The sequence below is a fragment of the Epinephelus moara genome, chromosome 10, assembly GCF_006386435.1.
Source record: "Epinephelus moara isolate mb chromosome 10, YSFRI_EMoa_1.0, whole genome shotgun sequence".
Taxonomy (NCBI): Eukaryota; Metazoa; Chordata; class Actinopteri; order Perciformes; family Serranidae; genus Epinephelus; species Epinephelus moara.
The window spans coordinates 26815484-26837060 of NC_065515.1; the positions used below are offsets into that span (position 1 = coordinate 26815484).

General features: G+C 41.0%; 2 protein-coding genes across 3 annotated transcripts in view; both read right to left on the bottom strand.

Annotated features, from left to right (window-relative positions):
* znhit6 (zinc finger HIT-type containing 6) overlaps positions 1-16236 on the bottom strand; it is a 38904-nt gene extending 22668 nt beyond the window's left edge. Inside the window, exons 1-5 of the mRNA XM_050055783.1 lie at positions 16054-16236; positions 15474-15539; positions 10674-10780; positions 10292-10377; positions 8470-8573 (exon numbers count right to left, since the gene is read on the bottom strand). Of these exons, the coding sequence (XP_049911740.1) occupies positions 8470-8573; positions 10292-10377; positions 10674-10780; positions 15474-15539; positions 16054-16169 (479 nt within the window). The 5' untranslated portion in view covers positions 16170-16236. The remainder of the gene's footprint in view (positions 1-8469; positions 8574-10291; positions 10378-10673; positions 10781-15473; positions 15540-16053) is intronic.
* Positions 16237-17813: 1577 nt separating this feature from the next.
* The window catches only part of LOC126396746 (collagen alpha-1(XXIV) chain), a 115334-nt gene continuing 111570 nt past the window's right edge, over positions 17814-21577 (bottom strand). For both annotated transcript variants that reach the window (XM_050055027.1, XM_050055026.1), the window contains exons 56-60: positions 20356-20421; positions 19981-20149; positions 19732-19841; positions 19367-19603; positions 17814-19269 (exon numbers count right to left, since the gene is read on the bottom strand). In XM_050055027.1, coding sequence (XP_049910984.1) covers positions 19123-19269; positions 19367-19603; positions 19732-19841; positions 19981-20149; positions 20356-20421 — 729 coding nt within the window. In that variant the 3' untranslated portion in view covers positions 17814-19122. The remainder of the gene's footprint in view (positions 19270-19366; positions 19604-19731; positions 19842-19980; positions 20150-20355; positions 20422-21577) is intronic.

Genomic DNA, 21577 nt, shown 5'->3' on the forward strand with positions numbered 1-21577 from the left:
AGCCTGACTGGTGGTCTGGCAGTCACAGCAGATCCATCTGGCGGGATTAAGGACAGATCCAACAAAAATGGTGCAGCATACGAAACCATGTGTCCCATATATATGCCCATCAGAGGCAGAAGCCAGGATCTGGGTGGCAAGTGGGTGCTGGTGGAATGAGATGACAGGACTTTGGGTCCTCTCTGCTGAGATACAACAAATAAATCCAGTATCCGAAGCTGTGGCTGAATCCACAACCTCGGAGGGTGGAGTGGCAGAGAGGCTGATGAACGAAAGGAAAGAGGAGACAAAGATTACAGGCAGCTGTATCTTAAGACTCCGTCTTTAAGTCCTGGCTTGAGCCTGAGTTGCTGGACAAAAGCCGTAATGTTAAGTCATGGGTCGGCTGTCCCTGAAAAGCACAGAACATACTGCTCCTCCTCTGTTAACGTGTTCGAAGGTCTCAGTATGCATGTTTACTTGAAAGGAACAAGCCTAGTCTACAGCCACGCTACCAGCACTGTGAGTCTGTGATGATCATTACTTGGGAGAAAAAAGATTGTTGAAAGGATGACAAATGGAGAGATACTCTTGATAGTCTTAGAGTCTTACCACTAATGGGGCCAAAAACATATATTTGAGTCTGATGTGCATAGGCGTTAGCTTTAGGTATCCTTACATGAACTGACAGGTTGAACCAGTGGAAAGTTTGACCGTGCTAGATATAAAGGCGAAGGATAATCCAGGTCATTAGGATTTATTCTCTGGGGAACATAATGTTAAACCATCCAATAGTCGTCAATATATTTTGCCAAGGTAGCCACCTCTGGAGCCAAAGTATTAGTGTAGCTTAGAAAATGAGAAAGGCTTAATGGCCAAAAGTCATTAACACTAGAGTTCTTCTGTCCAAGAACAAAACTATGTAATTAATTTTGAACAACACATGGGAACCTAATCATTAAAATTCAGTCAACCAAACATGACACCTGGCAGGTTTATATTCTCTCTAACTCATGCAGCACACTCACATTTCTGGTTAATTTACAGTTTGGAATTTCACTTAGAGCCAGAGAGCAGCATGTTGCCCACAGTTTTGTGGCCAATTGTGATGACAGCGTTTGCAACACTGATGAAACTGCTGCTTGCCATTCTGATGCGAGGTTTGCCTCGGATGGCAGCCGGCATAGACTCTGCTCTGCATCAGCAGTGGTTAATCAAGCCAATGACAGCCAGCAGGCTGTCTGCTAGAGTCTCAAAAACATTTGACTAAAACTGCTGCTGACTGTTTCATTTGAACTTAATTTCTGAAATGTACGAGTTGCGGTGCACGTGAGCGTGCAATGTGATGAACTGTTGTTTGCCATGAAATCTGGAGTGAAATATGGTTCTGTCTGCTTAAATCCATTTGGCCATTTATTCATCATACGCACTCTTTCATAAACCTTTCAGGCTTCTACAAACCTGTGATAAATGTCACTGCTGCATTACATAATTTTCAAAATTGCATTAATTGAGATACTAAAATTACAACTCTTTTATTGTCCCAGCATGTAGTGTGTTGTGCAAGTACATTTCTCCTGCACGTTCATATCAGGGAACAAGACCAAACCATTATGCCTTGGTGATGACAAATTCACTATGCTTAGCCTTAAGTAGTTTTGTCGCACTTGCATAACACAAGATTCATTATGGTCTGGTGTTCTGAAGAACTGCCAGAAGAACACGTAAACATTCCTGTTTTTACTTTCACCATCCACGCAAGTGAAGCATGGAAAATGTGCTTCAATAGCACACTGACTATCTCATTTGCCATGCTATTGTAGCTGTAATTAAATCTGATCGAGTCTGTTGGAATAATATTATAGCAAAATAAACACTTCCTGCTTTTGCTTCAGATTAAAAGCTTTCCACCAGCAAACCAGTGGGAGGTTTTCATTAAGAAGCAATTACATAAATGACTGACTTATGGCTGGAACATGCTTCTGCAGAATGTATTTAAGTGAACATGCATGTTGTGTTTCAGAGATGTTCACTTGGTTCTTTATCTTATACTTTAACAGATTGTTATACTGTTAACATGTTTGGGTTTTTTCCATCTTGAGCCCTCTTTCTCACGAGTTGGGTCAACAAATCAGTTTGCATGACACTTAGGTCCACCGCAGACACTAAGGGCTTTTCCATTGAAACTTTTGGCCATTCCTACTCAGACCATGCTGCACTGATTTGCGTTTCCATTACCACTTGAAACACGCTAAGTTGTGCCGAGTCTCGCCCAAAACTGACCATCTTCAGAGTCGGGTCAAAGCGCACTAGACCGCCTCCAAGCAGGCTGCTGTGACGTCAGATGGGCTTCGTCATCATTAAGGGATGAATGGCAGCTTCCTCTTCCTCCTCTAGATCCATTTCATCATATAAGCGGAAGTGCCAAGCAACATTGTAACAGCAGCCTGAAGATCCATGATAAGTAGCTGGCTACCAACCACTGCTTGGTGGTGCAATGGTAAACTGGCTGTCGTGCCAAGTCAAGCCAAGCCAGCACATGTGTATGAAAAAGGACTAATTGTCAAGATTCAGGAGGTGAGACCTGTTACTCTGCCACTCTTTTCTACATAAACCTGCAGAGACGTTGACATTCATCAGAGAACTGTAATTATCAAGTTCAGCAACTGACTAATAACAGACATAAAATGGTCTGCATCTAGATAAAAACACTGGTTTGTGCTTTTACACTGGCAGGTCAGTGTTACATAGTGCACTGACAGAATGGTAGAAGAAGCAACAGCTACAGTTAAGTGGTTGAACTAAGAGGTGTTTGTGACAACTGCTGTCTGTAGTTTGGACAAACCCCAAACCACCAACATGTCATCAAGCTAAGCAATGTCTTTTACCATGCTGTACCTGTTGTGTGGAAAATACTTTCACCTCGTCTGTATCACAAGCTCTGACCACATTCACTCAATAGTACAGGTACTACCTTGCAGCTCAAAACAAGGCAATGCATTCTTCACTGACAGGCTCAAAAGGTGGCCGCATAATTTCTAAGTGACGTGTTTGGTGTTCAATAAATGCATGCAATGAATGACGTGGCACTTGGAACCCTACATAAGGCACAGCAGATTATACAGTGTCTCCAACAGGCATATCTACTCAGTTCACTGGGTCCAAAAATCTGTTTGTGGGTGATCATGACTCTACTCCATTTCCTAAGAATTATTTTCTCTTGGAATTATCAACAAGCTGCACTTGAGTTTGAGTTCACTATTCTTCAACACCTGTCAATATCGCAGAAGGAAAAAAATTAGGTCTCCTCTAACCCAAAGAGCCGGGTTAATTGAGGCCGATTCCCAATATATGGTAGTCTGACATACATGGCGCAAATCCACTGCTTCTCGTATTACTAATTATCTCAAGTTATTATAGAAATATGTGCAGTTATTATCCACAGCAACTGCCTCTGCAATGTGTTGTCCAGTCCACTCAAGCTGTCTATGAGGAAAATGCCCTGCTATGCCAGGCTAAGGCTGTAGAAAACATAATTCCACCCTAACACAGCTACTCCCGATGTACTGCCAAATGCCAGCTATTATATACTTACCCTCCAAGAGCTGGACTGAGAGACAGCCTGCGATTTCTCGTCAGTCTCTTTTCTGTTTATGCCTTGTATCTGAAATAAGTCACCGGCAAAAGGTGGAGAGAAAGCACTTACGTGGCCATTATTTTGCATACAAACATTTAATCACAGAGACACATGCTCACAAACTTATACACATGCGTTCACACACGCACGCACACCATTGCCAGGCATAAAAGCCCTCTAGTCAGCTGCCTGCCAATAATGATCCTTCTCTGGCAGCGTGAGTGCGTAGCATGAATATGTCGCTAACCAGCTGCAGTCACACTGCTCACACATCTGCTTTTTATATTATGTACTTGGTACATTCTGAAACACATTCTCTCTCAATCCCTCGCAATTTATTGTATACCTTTCATCCCATTCCTTGTGTCCATTTGCTGGTCTCTGAATGGGACACTGTTGTGGTTAGTTGAAAAATCTTCGCAGTGAGACATAGTGAAACTAACCAGACTAAACAGAGAAGTAAGTCTGTGCAGCTGGCCAAAGATTCCTCTGCAAACAGTGCAGCAGAAAAAGCACAAAGATTCATTTTTGTGTCTTTTGTGGGAGCAGTTGTGGGGATTTAGCACATTTCCCACGTCGTTAAACCTTTATAAAATCACAAAAACTTAATAGACATTCTGGTCTCATCCTACAAAATCTCTCTGTCGCCGTCTGACAAGTGTTGAGTTGGGAATGGGGAGAACTGGGTTGGAGGGTGTGCAGAGTGTGCTACTACAACCTGACATAATGTTGCCTCATCCTGAGATGTGACGTGCACTGCACATTTAAGTCACCGGCTGCAAAACACCAGAGTCAGACATGACAGAGTGGTAGACTTTAAGGATGGAAAAGAGGGTGGTGAAAGGGAAAGTAACAACTTTAAACCAGCTGGAGGGGCTGACAAAGGATTCTTTTTAGTGGCAATCCTGATTGGCACCCAATGATGTCCCTGGGCATTTCAGACTCGTAAAACTTTAATATGCAGTTCAATAACCATTTTCCCCTCATCCCGCCTCTATTCTTCCACAGAGGGATTAGAGTGGCAGGGCTCGGCCTCACAAGAAATGGGAAAATGAGTGGCAGAGGGTTGTCCAAAGAAGGGGAAAAGATGCCAGGCATTACAAGACCACCAGTAGAACTGAGCAAATTGGAAAAGTGCCCATGCAAAAAAATTACTTAGTACTTCAGGGTCTAGAGGAAGTAATAAGCCTCACTCACAAGTCTGAGACGTTGACCACACTGAAATAATTTCTCCCAAAATCATTAAACTACCAATGGGGGAACAGTTAAATAACAACACCAGCCTTGTTGGAGGTGTTGTATGTCATTATTTGTGTAAGTGTAATTTAAATGATGAAATAACCATTAAAATGCCATTTTACCTTTTTCTACAGTTTCTTGGCCACGAGGAGTCTTTTTCTGTTGACTGTATTTATTTCTCAGTAAAGCAAAAGTCTCAAGTGACGAGGCAATGCTTACTGGAAGATCTTTCACTTTGTGTGACCGTAATCACTGACTTCATCAACAACACCAGGTCTATCAAGCTACAACACGAGGTAACACATTTGGAGAACATTTGTAAAAAAAATTCACGCATTTCACATTGCAATGATGAAACTAACTCCCTACAAAATTCAGAGGAGTTCAGCAGCTCAGAAACAGCTGGGCACTGACCTTCTCCGTGCCAACCTTCTCTGAAAACTCATACACAACTGGTCTAGCCGTACATACGGTACAGAGAGGGCTAATATTTTACACTTATTGACTATAAGTGCTATAATATCTAAACTCAAAGAGGACAGGCCTCCTGATGATGACATAATGATGCTTACATACATATTTACTTTAAAAGGTCCAGTGTGTAGGATTTAGGGGGATATATTAGCAGAATTTAAATCTAATAAAATAGGAATGTTCATATTTACATAGCGAGCAGGTCCTTCTCCACAAAGGTCACCATGTTGCAACACCATGTTTCTGCAGTAGCCCAGAATGGACAAACTAAACACCGGCTCTAGATAAGACCGTTTACAATTTTGAATTGGCCACAGTCATTAGCAGCCCCTCCGTGACAAGCAGTGTGGGTAAAACTGCTTTACTCAGTGTTTTTAAAAGTGTAAATCACCAGGTTTGTCTGTTTTGGAGAAGAGATCTCTGCAGATAATTTGGCTCCAAGTGAAAACCTCCAGAACATCTGGATCTTAAGTTATCAGAGATAAAATGTGAGCACACACTAGCAGGAGCTGGGCTATCAGCCCGTCTGCAACATGCCCAACAGCGTAGGAAAAACACTAATTTGTAACGTGTAACTGCTTTATTCAGTGTTTTTACTGGTTTAAATCACCTGGTCCGTTTGGTTTGAAGGGGAAGGGACCTGTGCAGATAATTCGTCTCCCAGAAAAAACCTGAAAAATGAACACTGAAGAAAAGCTAACCTGGAAAAGTTAGAGCCGAACTGCAATAGTCACCACTAGATGCCACTTAATTCCCCTAAATCTAACATACTGGACCTTTAACAGTGGGACTGGGGATGACATTTAGCTTGTGGCTACATCTCTGTTTAATGCATCAGATTTCAAGTGTTGAAATAAATAAATAACACATGTCTTCAAAAGTCTATTGATGGATGACTACAATGTGTAATATGTTATCACAGACTGCAGAATGTACCGTAAAACACATCTAGCCTATAGTTTAAGTTATTTTGATTCATCTAATCCTGCAATAGTTTAGGGGCTGCCCCTTTAAATTAGGTAATATCATACTGAAGGAGATGCACTGCAGCTGCCCCATGATGGTTTGTCTGCGGCATGGAATACAGTGCCACTGATGCTCAGCAACAAGAGTGTGTGTGTGTGTGTGTGTGTGTGTGTGTACTTGTTGGATGCTGCTCATGTACTGAAACTGAACCCATCTGACAGGCTCAACAGAATGGCTACAACTTAGCAGCTGGAAACAGTCTCCTCCTGTACAAGATTGAACTGTTGTGAAATCAATAGTAAAGCTCAACTTATCTCAGACTACACTGATGTGCTTATATCAATAACACCTTAACTGCCTCAGGTAAAATATCAGTCACATGGACATGAGTAGATGTCCACCACCTTTCACCCTCATGCACCAGACAGCCATAAGATAACCTGAAGAAAGCCGCCACTAGATACTACTGCTGTTAGGGCTTAACAAGAGTGCCATCCTGTGGTAAAGCGAGACATCACTAATCAGAAGCTCATTTTGCTGCAGCCTAAGAGGGACTTCACTTCACAAGACAACTTGGTTGTCTTTAACTGTGACTGAGCGCATCATAAACAGTCTCGAAATGTTTGAGTAAGACTTTAAATGGCACAAAATGAAAGTTGGATTACTGCTGCCTGTGTTTGTCAGACATTAGGTGTGTGTTCTGTCTTTTCTATGATACTGTGGCATATGTAGAGGATATTTAGGACAAGAACAATTATCTACATATTACATTATGGTCACAGCTTTCTCAAGACAGTAAAGGCAGAGTAACAAGAACATTTTGGTTTGTTTTACAGTTAGTAAAGATATTCATGTAACTTTTAATTGTGTCAAAGAGGAAGAGCCATAGACTGCTTTAGAGCCTGACAGCTGAAATACATCTGACATGGACACGGTGTGACATGTCTGCTCCAACATGCCCACAGCAGAGCGCAACCATTATATTCAGCTGAAGCTGGTACACTGACCCCCACGGGCATCGCACAACTCCTCTCTATCTATAGGCAGCTAGTCTATATTTTCATTCTCTGCGCGTGGCTCTGCAGCCATCAAACAGGTAAAACCTATAAAGAACTAGAACAATCTGTGATTAAAAATAAATAGCTCATTGCACCAGAGGCAATGCAAAACAGCAGAGCAACCTTCTAGGTGCTCTTAAATTTCACAATTAAAAGAAATAAATCAAATCAATGTATCCTGTTAAAACAATCTAGTTAAGTACCAGTTAATAAAGCCTATACCTCCAAACCCTGCACAACCAGCCGCATAATCACTTGGCAAAACTGACTGTGTAGCAAGTAAAAAACCCTCCTCCACCCCACCTTAGTGACACATTGCGTCTATGTATTTTGGCCGTAAAAGAAGTGATGAGCCTGAGTCACTAAGGCCTTGTTTGGACTGTCAGCCCATATCTGTTTTTGGGATATCCAAATCAAATCTAGATTGATTTTAGACAGATAGCACAAAAACACATGAAATGCAATTTTTGCAAACTGGACCCCAAACCACATTTGGATTTGGTTTAAAGTGATATTCCAATTGGAATGCGTCTCAGTCTGGATGCTCATAGTGAATTTAAAAGTGGCTTTTGCGACATTAACAAAGTCACTAACAGTGACAGTGTCAAATACAGAGTGATAGAAGTGCTAAGCAGACACCATGCTGCTGCTAGCATAGTGCTATGGAGGAGTTTCGATGGTGGGAAGGAGGAGTTCTGCACCATGACTTGACAGCGCGATTGTTTAGAGGGCAAAATGATGGACCTCCACTTCTCAAGTTTCCGCACAGGGAAGCCGCATCACCAGCGTAGCTACGTAGTTACTGACTCCTACAGCTTTACTAACGAAACCCTTGCAGATAGGTTGGTGATGTCTGGATATGATCACTTGCAAGTAACAGTGTGGACAGTCTGTCTTTAAGAGCTGATTAAGATCTAAAGAAACAGATCTAATTTGCCTGCAGTTTTAACACAGCCTAAATGACCCCTGCAATCTTGGCAAAATTGAAATAACCTGTTCCAAAAAATGTGATGCCCTTGTGCTCTCTGCAACACTAGTTATGTCAAAACAGCTAAGTACATGATAAATAACAATATCCAGAATGTACTGCTTGTATTTGAGTTAGTTCACACTTACTTTGTGACGAAGACAGTGGAGTTTTCTCTGCTTTTAGTGAAGGTGATGGGGAGGAACCTCAATGTGATATTCATCTTTCTGGCACAGGCTGCCAGCCTCTTTGTCTGGGAAACAGAAGAGTAAAGTACAGTACAGTGTTACGGCTTTAGTATTTCTGTAAAGCCCGAAAAATACGTCAAGATTCAAAACAAAACAACCCATCAGACCTTAAATAAAGATCTCACAGCAGCATACTTCAGACAACTGTTTAGTGAGACAGACTGTTACAGAATCTTCTACTCCTAGCCTTGAACAGATCTGTCAGGACCACAGACTGGCTGACATTTCAGTTCAGAGGAGAAGTCAGTGGGGGGACATCTTCTCTAAGAACAAATAGTTCTAAATACCAAACATCTGTTCTGCATCAATAAATCCATCTGTGCAACTTTAATTAACAATTAAACCAAAGATGACCCAAACCACTTCTTACTGGCCTCATCTAAAATTTGAAAGGACAAGCGTATCTTTTCTGGAGCTCATGTGGCTCCTTCAGATTGGCGACTAGTGAGAGACAGTAAAAGAGATTTACTGAAAGGTGTGGCTAAACAAGGCTACTAACAGATTACTGCACTTGCAAAATTCTGGAGAAAGCCCAAGTCCCAAAGCTTATCATTTGCCAAGCCTTTATCTCTCACTGAGAATAAGCCTCATTATTTTTGATTGATTTGAGACCGCTGAAGCGGCCACTGCTTGGGAAAGGCCCATAAAAGAGCATGCATTCTCCGAGCTATCAAATATCATGTTGTCATGCAGTAATAGTACAGGTGAAAGCTGGCAGGGACACAAAACCTTACATAAATGAATGTCTGTGGTTTGGAGCAACAGCAGCAAGCACTGTGTGACTACAGCTGCATATCATAGAAGTGAAGCAATAAAAGCACAAAGAGAAAAACATTTAGATGATGCTGTAAAGCTGGGTTTTTTATATTACTGTTTTTACCTTCAGATTTCAAGAGTTATTTCCATCAGATCTAATATAACAATGGACCAGTGGCATGTATATGTTTTGCTTTAAATGCAATTTAAATGATATATAAATACATTTTCTTTTTAGTGCAACTCATATCACAATCACAGTATCTGTCACAGGAATTGCAATATGATTTTTTTTTTTTTTGCATTATGTGCAGCCCTAAGCCCCCCCTAGCAGGACAATGCACCATGTCACACCGCAAAATTTGCTCAGGAATGGCCCAAGGAACGTGAATAAAAGCTTAAGGTATCCACCTGGCCTTCAAATTCCCCAGATCCCAACCTGATCGAGCATCTCTGGGATGTGCTGGTACCTCAGAAGTACCCCATCCACTGTGGGGCCTGCTTGGATCAGATTTGGCTCTGACCTGTCAAGGCACCTCTGTGGGTGGACCATTGTGTTTGGCACCAGGGCGCTGGTGGTGGTTCCTTGGGGGTGGTGGGGTACCAGCACACCCCACAGATGCTGGATCAAAATGGGATCTGGGAAATTTGGGGGCCAGGTCCACACTTAGAGCTCTTTGTCTCGTTCCTCTGGCAATTCCAGAGCAGTTTTTGCAGTGTGGCATGGCGCATTATCTTGCTGGGGAGGTTTCAGCTATTGCGAAGTGCCATTGCCATAAGGGGGGTGTACATGGTCTGCAACGATGTCTGGATGGGTGGTGTGTGTCACGTGGCATCCACATGAATGCCAGGACATCAGGTTATATATATAATTTTTTTCCAGGTCTCTCGAGAGCTGATCCTACATAGATGAATGCAGTCAACATCAGGCATATACATGAACTTCATTTGTAAATCAAGGACGTACTTTCAAAGTGGAACGAGGAGTCCGGATGAGGCTGTCTCTGTTGGCACCATCAGCAAATCGTCCTGTGTCCTCCAGAAGCCTGTAGTCTGCAGTGCAAGGGACAAATAGTACACACACTTTCACAATGTTACTCATTCTCTAGATTTAACAGTGTATACCCTATTTTTCATGCTTAAAGAAGCACGTCTGCTGCCAACCATGATAAAGTCATGTTATCTTAACTTAACAAACCACTTGCTAGCTAGTTCAGAGTTCTACTTGACAAAGATTATCATTAAAATTTAACAGTGTCTGCTATAAATGCTTTAGAATAATTATTGCTATAACTATTCTTGCTGTCTTCAGTTTTTCAGTCATGAGGAGAAGTAAAGAAGAAACTCACCACTGAGAAGTGTCATTTCATCAAAATGTGAGAGGGTCACGAAGGCAGTTTTATTTCTTACTCCGCTGCATCCTGAATCTTCTTTGTGTTTCTTCACACACAGCAAGCTGGAAAATACACACACAAAAAAGAATTTGGTAGGTAATGCTTAAACTGTTAAAATAATTTGGTTTGGCTGCATTTCAGCTTATCCTGACAAATGACAGCAAAAACAAAACTGGACAAAGAGAGACAGAACACTAAATGACAAACAGCAGCACAGTCCTTACTAACTGAAACAAAAGACTAGTAAAGCAGTTGGACAAACACTGCTAGATTATCTAAAGAGGTAATCATCAATCCAGAAAGATTTTTAATATCTGTGTGCGAGGAGAAAGACCCAGAGAAAACAAGTTGAAGGAAGAAGTATTTGCGCTCCACCTCCTTTCCAACTGAAGCTCTTCTGGCCTCAAAAAGTTCTTACTAGAAGCAGCTGTTAAACTGTGAGAGCAGGATCGGACAACAAATTCAATGATAGTAATGACAAATTAAAAATGGGTGTGGTACCATAACAAAATTAGACTAAATGTATTGTAGAAACAAATAAATAAGGTAAAAAAAAATGAATTCAGAAAAGTATAGCTGTCAAAGTAATTGCACCTGTTCAACTGCCTGTTAATGCAAGCCAATCATGTGGTAGAAACTCAATACATTTAGGCATGTAGACATGGTCAAGACGACCTGCTGAAGTTCAAACGGAGCATCAGAATGGGGAGAAAAGTGATTTAAGTGACTTTGAACGTGGCATGGTTGTTGGTGCCAGACGGGCTGGTCTTTCAGAAACTGCTGATCTACTGGGATTCTCACACACAACCATCTCTAGGGTTTACAGAGGATGGTCTGAAAAAGAGAAAATATCCAGTGAGCTGCAGTTCTCTGGGCAGAAATGCCTTGTTGATGCCAGAGGTCAGAGGAGAATGGCCAGACTGGGTCAAGATGATAGAAAGACAACAGAGACTCAAGTAACCACTCGTTACAACCAGAAAACAGATGAAGAAGACCATCTCTCAATGAACAACACGTCAAACCTTGAAGCAGATGGGCTACAGCAGCAGAAGACCACACCAGGTGCAACTCCTGTCAGCTAACAACAGGAAACTGTTTAAAAACTTCGCCTGGACTGATGAGTCTCGATTTCTGCTGCAACATTCAGATGGTAGGGTCACATTTTGGCGTAAACAACATGACAGCATGGATCCATCCTGCCTTGTATCAACAGTTTATGCTGGTGGTGGTGGTGTAATGATGTGGAGGATATTTTCTTGGCACACTTTGGGCTCCTTAGTACCAACTGAGCATCCTTTAAACACCACAGCCTACCTGAGTATTGTTGCTGACCGTGTCCATCCCTTTATGACCACAGTGTACCCATCTTCTGATGGCTACTTCCAGCAGGATAACGCACCATGTCACAAAGCTCAAATCATCTCAAACTGGTTTCTTGAACATGACGATGAGTTCACTGTACTCCAATGGCCTCCACAGTCACCAGATCTCAATCCAATAGAGCACCTTTGGGATGTGGTGGAACGGGAGATTCACATCATGGATGTGCAGCCGACAAATCTGCAGCAACTGCATGATGCTGTCATGTCAATATGGACCATTGGACCTTTTTGAATCTATGCCACAAAGAATTAAAGCAGTTCTGAGGGCAAAAGGGGGTCCAACCCAGTACCAGCAAGGTGTACCTAATAAAGTGGCCGGTGTGTGTTAGTGTTGGGACATAGGATGTCCAACACAATTATTAAGCTTGTAAACATACTCATATAGAGTCCTTTAGAGTAAAAGTAGAAAGGAGCACCTACACATAATGCTCAAACAAGGACATCTTCAGAGTAGCCTGTCAACATTTAACAAAATGGCAGATGTAACATGTGAACTGAAACCAACTGCTGGTGGAAGAATGTAAAACATTGTGTCCCCAATCACTCCCCTCGTTCCCTTTTTACTTAACGATCAAAATATTTCCACGACCACTGCCCTTCTGCACTTTTGCCAAAGATGTCTTAAATCAAACACAACTGAAACTAATATGAAGAAGTGCCTATAATGGGCTCTCTCAAAAATCCCACTAACAAAACACATAAAAAACTTAGGACTCAATCCAAGCATGGAAAGACCGATTTTGCTGAGAGACAGGTATTTGGCCGGGGTCGGACAAAAGACCGTATCCCTAGAAACTATGTAAAAGGAATGCTGAATGATGCCCAAAACAACAGCCAACCATGAGAGAAAGGGGAGCGACATCCCCTGGCGCCCTTTGATAAATCCTAATGACATTTTCAGGTATGACCTTCAATATGCCATTAAGTATTTGAAGGTTAAGTTGTAAATGCTTCAGCATCCACAAAATTCGAGGAACAGGCCGTGGACCACTGCCACTACCTGCGGCATGCTGTTGCTGGCCATAAATCAAAAGGAAAGTTCAGTCAGTAAAAATAAAAACATGCTACACAAATATTATGTTGCTGCACGCAAAGGTAGCAGAGACTCTGTGTAACTATGTGTTACATAATCCTTTAGTGATTATTGTATTTCAAAAAGCAGAACTACTTTTTTATTAGTGATATCATACACAGATGGAATATAGCTTTTATGCCGCATGTAATAATATGATCTCATCATAGAAACAGAGCAGAAGAACAAGAGGAAAATCAGATCACAAACACAACTCATTGTATTCATGTGATCCCACTGCAATTTCATCAGTATAAACAAGTGTTTTTCTCTGATGACATGATAAAGAGTTATTAACTCTGCTGGCAATCATGCTTATAGTTGTTAAATCATCCAAGGCCATGAACAAAAGCAACTACTGCAAGTAGGGCTATAATGATCAGTCGACTAATCGATGACTAATCAACTATTAAAATAAACTGTGACTATTTTAGTAGTCGACTGATTTGTTTGAGTCCTTTTTCATATTAAAGTACTATAAAAGTACCCCAAAATACTCTTATTGCAGCTTCTTACGTTCAAATAGTGGCAACTTTACACACTCTCCCATGACAGTGAACTAAATCCCTTTGGCGTGAGTACTGAACAAGATATTAAATGACATAGTTTTTGGGTTTGGAAGAGACAGACCGACATTTTTCAACATTTTAACACATTTTTCAATAAAATGATTAGTCGACTAATCGAAGAAATAATCGACAGATTAGTCGACGATGAAAATAATTGTTAGTTGCAGCCCTAACTGCAAGTTTTAGTGTGACTATGCCACGTGAATGTGATTCCTGTGTTCCTTCTGACTAAATTACAAAAGATGGCCGTCCCTCTAGCAAATCTTTACTGCCACTATTCATGGCATACTCTCCAATACAAACATGTAAAGTTTTTGAAATACAGCCACTTTTTTCCTGAACCCTTTCATCCTCATCTTACTTCACAAGTTACATTAATTCAGACTCACAGGGAGATCAGTTGTAAGCACCGAAAGATCATTTCAGCTAAATCAGAGCTTGTGCTTTAAGTTAGGTCACGGATCAGCCAAAGTGTAGTTCTGTTTTTCATGTAACCCACATTTTACAGCAACTTCTTCTGTTAGTGTACTAATGAAATGTACTGCACGCTGCTTTTTACTAACAGAAGTAATCAAAAGCAACAGTGCACAGGCTCACGGGACACCTGGCACTGCTAATATTTAATGTTAGGGTTTCAAGTATAATATAGAAAGCATATGGGTAGCCTCAGCCTTGTCACTATTTTGTCACTTTCTCTTTCCTCTGTAGTTTGATTTGTTCATCATCCACAGATATATTTAAATAGTTTTTATTGCCATCATATAATTCCATATATCTTACTTGCTATACAGCTTATATATTAATTACATTTCTTTTTTTCTGTAACTGACAAATTCTGTGAGTAGGTGTGTCATCCAGTGATACGTCAGAATAACAAACAATCGGTATATGGAAAAAAACAATGACGATAAAGTTGGATAATGACAGTAGTTAGAGAACAGGTTTTAATTTTTAAAGTATGTTATCATAACTTTAAAATTATCATTTAAAAAAACATCTTTGATCACTTTTCATATTTAAAATTCTGCCTGCTATATTTCATAGTTCCTTCAGGTTTTCTTCTCTCAGAATTTCAACCTCCCTGTACAGCAACAGAGGGCTGAGATAAAAAAATAAAACAAATAAAAGATACAAATACAATACAAAGAGCACCATATACAAATACACAAATATATGTACATCTGTGCGTGTATACTCATGCACTCACAAACACACATATATATACACATACACCAGAAAAAACAATGTAAGAAAAAAATATATAGTACAAATATAAAAATAGAGTAAGAGAAAATTAAAAAATACTCTAAGTAAGGTAGTGCTCCCCTAGATGACTGTCACATCTAACATATGAATAGTGTCCATAAATATGAGCAAAAGATGACATTATGGTAGTAAAACACATGTCTATAAAAATGTACACTTGGAGCAATGTCACGTAACATAACAAAGTGATATAATAAGCATATTTTCTTTTTCTTTAACCTTTATTTAACCAGAACGTCTCATTAAGATTGAAGTTTCTTTTACAAGAGAGACCTGGCCAATGTAGCAGCCAATTATATTGAACTCTGTAGGGCAGACAAAAAACAACAACATAATTTTAAGTCGCAGAGATGTGTTTGTCTTTTCTATGCCTTTAAGTCTGTGACTGAGACCCTCTCAGCTTTGGTTAGAGAGCCACTGCTTATTTGTCAGCAAAATAACTGCATAACTTGTTCAATAAACCCACCTGCAAGAATGGCCAAGACAGGCTGGACATCTGTACTTCGCCTCCTCTGATCCACACACACCACAACTGCAGGACAGATAACATGTCAGCATGGTGCACACACACTGTGGGCTGTGTTACAGTTCAACTGAAACACCTGTGACAGGATGAATAACAGGGACAATAGTGCTTTAAACAACCCACTGACTGAAATGCAACTTCCCAGGAAGACATTAAACCCTCTACACTTAAACACTGACCAAATTAAGGGCGGTATAAGTAAAAAAAAAACACGAAATAAGAGGATAAAGACAGGAAGAGATAAAGACTGACGACAGTTAGAGAGTTTTGGGGGCGGTGTCGTGTGATGTAGCAAACTGACTTTGAAGCTAACGTTAGCTAAAGTTAGCTAACGAGCACATAACGCTACGTGGGGCTTTTTTAATATGCCGTTAGTTATATAAATGTATCTTCATATCTTCCACAAAAGTCAAAACGGGGTTCTAGCGAAACATTAAAGCAAACATGTTAGCGGTTTACATGTGAGCTAACTTGGGATAGCAGTTTGACATTCTGACTTCCTGTCTGTTAAAACACTCACTTGGAGAGAGAAATCTTCCTTTTGGTCGCTTTCAGCTCTTCTTCCGGGCCGCTGCTCTCCACTTGGCTCTCTGCAGTCGACATTATGTCTGTTGTTGGCACTATTACAGAGCACATGACAGGAGAAAGGCAGCCGCACGTTGGATACTACCCGGCGGCATCAAAACAAACCGTCTTCCGCCGGTGGCCGCGTGCAGCACGTGGAGATGAGTTCCGGCTTGAAACCTGCTCATTGGCGCCTCACAGTGTTGGTGTATGGGGACTGCAGCGTCCTCCAGCCACAGTGAACACACTGATATGGCGGCTCAGATGACATAAAGAATGCAGAGCTTTTGTTTACCTCACAGTGAATAAATGGTCTTGTAGGACAGTTAATTAAGTTCTCACTTAGCTGTAAGTTTAGACAGTCTGTGATCTACATAAGACTTGAGGTGTTTATTTGCAAGTCTGTTCCTCCTCACCACTGTTTAAGTGCTTATTCAGGATGGGTTTACTGAGGAGGGAATAATAGCAGACTGACATCAGTATTTCTTGAAGGTGTGTACATGTGATAGTGAGAGCATGTCCACACACCATGTTTATTAACACTCTGAGGTACAGTTGAAATCATAATATGTCAGTTTAGATTAGGGGTGTCAAACATACGGCCTGTGGGCCAGTAGTGGCCCGCCAAATGCTCCAATGCGGCCCACTAGATGACTAAAAGGTGCCAGGTTTTGGGAGCGAGGTTAACAATGTGTTGCCTACTTCATGTAAAAGTCTGCTAGAGGATGAGCAGAGTACAGTTCAAATACTCACTGTGACCATGTTTGAAGATTGAAGACATTATGCAACATTTTGTCAATCAGCAGCTTCAGCTGATAAGAATCTGTATCAGGAAATGTATGGATGTATTGACAGTGAGAAGTAGACTGACTGAATGTGGAAAAACCAAGACATACTGTTGAAATTGCACTTATTTTTCTTAAGACATCTCAGGCTGTTCATCTGTTTTGTAAAAGGATGAATGTCTACAGAATGTACTTGTAACTCTTTAGACAAAAAAGGGAAAATATTGGAGCTACTTATGGGTTATTGTGCGATGGTTTTATTGGTCTGGCCCATGTAAGATCAAATTGGGCTGTATGTGGCCCATGAACTAAACTTAAGTTTGACACCTCTGGTTTAAATGGTAACCCCGTGCTAGAGAGATTAAAACATGAGTAGTATCCAGCTTTGTCTATGATACTCATATTTCACCTCACTGTGGATTTTTCAGAGTATCAAGGTAAGATGAACTCATCCTCCATTTGGAGCACGTGGCTGAAATGAAGCCAGAATGCTTATCTGGAATACAGTCTTCATTGTTACTTTTAAATATATGAATTTCTCTCTTCTCTCTTATTATAAACCTTCATTTGACAAATATAGTATTAATTAGTAGCAACACCTTTTTTTCCCCAAGAACACCTTTATCATGCTCTTTCACATTCTCACCTGGAGGCTGCCCTGAACAACCAGTGTTAGCTGTTGTCTAAGCAGCTCTCTCTAAATGTTAATGAGGGGAGCACTGTTTAATCTATCCATTGAAGATTTATCCTGCCCAGTTCCTGGTATCAAGGTTTCTATAACCTTTAGTCCACTGCTAATCTAAAATAGATGTGTTAATAGGAAACACCAGTCTGTGCGTAGGCCACTACCCCTGACACTGGAGAGTCATTTGATCCCCACATATTGTATGACTTTGACCGTGTATGACCATTTCAAAAAAGTACAGAACCATTTGTGGATAAAATGCTCCATTTATTTGTTTGTCAACATATTTATTATTTACACATTTGCATCCACCTTTATCCTGCCTGACTTTATATAATTACACTTTGTTCAAAGTAACATAACTTAAGAATATAATGACTGTGTTGTCTGTGTATTCTGACTCTGGCCTATTGTAGCTGCCAGTTCACCTAACCACCACTGAATGAACTAAACTAACAGTATGATAAACATACAGTCACAGGTGTGAACACACAAACGCATCTCTTAAACATAAATACTTCTTTAAACTGAGCTGTGGTTGACCAAATAGTTCTCTGAGAGTATAACTTACTGTGGTACAGTAATGTGAACAAAAAAACAAACAAAAAGGATATAAATAAACATACAGTATGCTGTCAATATATACACAGGAAATGTAAAAACTCACTGATGACTCATTCTTTGTTGCAGCACCAATGATAGGTTTCCCCTGAAGAACCTACCACATAGAAGGAAAAGCTACAAAAATATGTAGTGTATCAAAAATGGTTCATAAATTAGAAATGACCAAATCAACATAAGTACTTAGACAACATAACAAATCTTGATGTAACCGGTACATACAACACAAAGGCAAAAAAAAAAGACTAACTTGACATTAGCAACTATTCTAGAAAGCAAATGAGCAGGTAGAGGTAGAGCACCATCTGTCAAGATGTACAGGTCCAACTGGGCAGGACCAAAGACAAAAATATCATGAAAACAATGTAAAATATAGCCTTTGATTGGAAAATGAAATATTTAAAGCAGTCACACATTATCCACATGCTATTGCACTCATTAAAACCTTTAGTTAGACAGTGCTCCGATGTAGAGGCCTGGCACGCTCCTTCGGGTTAGGCCTCTGTTTAGGATGGTCTGGGTGTGTTTTGGGGTGAGAGGGGAGTGTGAGTTTTGGGTTTGGATAGGCTGCTGCTTAGTAAGACCCCACCCTGTGATCAGGGAGTGATGGGGTCCATGCACAGCCAACCTAAGCACCGTTTGACTAATAATTATCAACAAAACATACTTTATACAATTATTGATAAATATTGGTATACACTGTTCTCCTCTGGCCTTCTTGGCCTGGGTGTTCCACAGAGATTGAGTTCTTCCATGCAGGTCCGCCTTCGACTGGACATGGGGCAGTTGTTGTTCTGATACGTCCCATTAACGGCTTCAGACAAATGCAACAAACTCACACGGACACTCGCTCTTTGGTAGGCAGCCATTTTTTTGTAACAGCCTTGCATTTTAGTAGTTCATGTAAATCGGTTACAGGACGGTGATGTTGGTGTCAGAGGAAGCAGACTGGACTGATTTCTATATGACGCTGACTATTGGGCTGCGATGCGGGGAACTCCTGTATGTCTACAATAGGTAGCTGACGACTGTCCTGAGTATGGAAGAAGAAATGTGACTGGTGCCAGCTGCCATCTTGGATCTGGAGGAGAGAAAAAGAGAAACATCATTCCAGTGATTCATATATCACATTGAAAAGTTCAGATTGATTCGAATGCGCTCTCTGTCCTGCTCCTTACCTTGCACTCATCTTGTAGCACATGTGGTTCAAGTAGTGTGTCTTTCTCAAACATCTGTTTGTTCCAGCCACGAAAACGAAGTGTGGTGTTCTCTTGCGGTGGGGATGCAGTCGAGCTGAAGCTGTCTGTGGTGCCGTAGGGAGGATTATTTAGGCAGTGGAGAGTAATGCTGTGGCTGGCCTCAGTACTCAGTAAATGGAGAAACTTCATTTGGACTTTCCCTACGCCAAACACCATCTGTGACAAAGAGCAGGATAAGAATATAACCAGTCTGCTATCATAACCACAACAGGATAAATACAATACAATGCAAGTGTTTTAAAAAGCTACAACAAAACCTTCAAAGGACAATACTTCAGTGTTACCTTATTAGAGGCCACTGGATGTAAACAGGTCTGCCCTCCTGCGGTAAAGTTGCAGAAAACCTTGAAGGCATCAGAAGTGCAGCCCAAGTTTGGATCAATCCAGAACCAACCTGAGAGTCCCCAGTTCAAAGGAAGGACGGGGAGTTAGTGAGACGGGGAGAGCAAGACAAGTATTCACTAAAAGGTAGATACAAACATCTAAAACCCTGCCAACCCATTCTTTCAGTATCAGGTGGATGAGACTCTCACCATCCCTGAGCTTGCGATGACAGTCAAGCAGATCTTTACAGACACGAGCCGGGTTCTCCCTCGTGCCCAAAGGCTTTTTGATGCTCTCAATGACGCTGCTTAGGTAACGAAGAGTCTTGAGTATCTCCGTATTCTGATCTGGCAAGCTCATCTCTGTGTTCTGGAAACTCTGGTTAAGAATGACAAAAACAAAGTTGTCAGACCCCAAGATTATACATTTTATGCCTTCATTCTAGTTACAATATGGACAAAAAGTGCAAAACAGAAATTGTAAAGAACGAATTCATTAGTCTGTCCATCTGAAAACCTATCTCCTATCCATGCAATAATCCACACATCCACCCTGTCCACTGACTGAGTGTATTAGTTCCTTACCTCTGTCCTGAGGGCACTGTTAGAGTCAGATAAACCGTAGACTGCTGAGTCATCATATATTTGCCTCTGTGGATTCAAAATCAACATATTTATCAGTTTAATGAAAACATAACAGATTTGCCCCCCTGATTATTATTTAACTGAGAGATTTTAATCCGTAGGCTTATTCACTGGTTATAGAAAACATGGCTGTTTCAATACACGTTCGGTTTATAGAGAAAACTTTAATAGAAAAAGAATACACTTTAATAACAGAGACAAGCAGTGAAATAAGGCTTGCATCAATAAACCCGGACATTCCTGACTTCAGTAGGGGCAAGAATAACACATTCCACTCAACATAAACACTAAAGTTATCACATAATGTGTGTCAACAAAAAAAGGCATCTGATATAGTTGTTTTCCTTGGTTCTTAGAAATGTTTGAGCAGGAAAAGGTCAGTCAGATAGCAGAAAGCTACACTTGATCCACAAGTTATGACGGATACAAGATGTGAGGAGGGTTTCTATAACAGTGCCAGAACAGGCTGATCATGGATCTACTCCGCCAATGCTACTGAAAGAAAATGTTCTTCTTGCACGTCTTATCACTGACATGGATGATTTGTTGGCTTGTCTATAGTTTAGCAAATGCGCAAAATAAAAAATGCTTCTCCTGGCTCTACCACATCCTGGCTTTGCTCTGCTGTTTTTTCTCTATTTCTGGAAAAAGTCTATTGAAGCTTTGACATTCACAAAGCTTTGGTTTCAGGAACAAAGACAGGGTTACTTTCCAGCCAGACTGAAATTAAGAACAACAGGATGAGGATACAGGGTTTAGTCAAATATATAAATAATGCCAAGGTCATTTTGGGACTCATAATATTCACTCCTGGTTTCAACCATGGTTTCTGTTCCTGTAATTCATTCATTTCTGTAGCCGCTTACCCTGTTGAGGGTCGTGAGGGGCTGACAACCCAGCCGACATTGGGCGAGAGGCGGGGTACACCCTGGACAGGTCGCCAGACTTTCGCAGGGCTGACACATAGAGACAGACAACCATTCACACTCACATTCACACCTACGGCCAATTTAGAGTCACCAATTAATCTGCATGTCTTTGGATTGTGGGAGGAAGCGCGAGAAAACCCACGCTGACACTGGGAGAACATGCAAACTCTGCACAGAAGGACTCCCCCACCCTGGGTTCGAAGCCCCCACAAACCCTCGATTGGGGGTTTGAA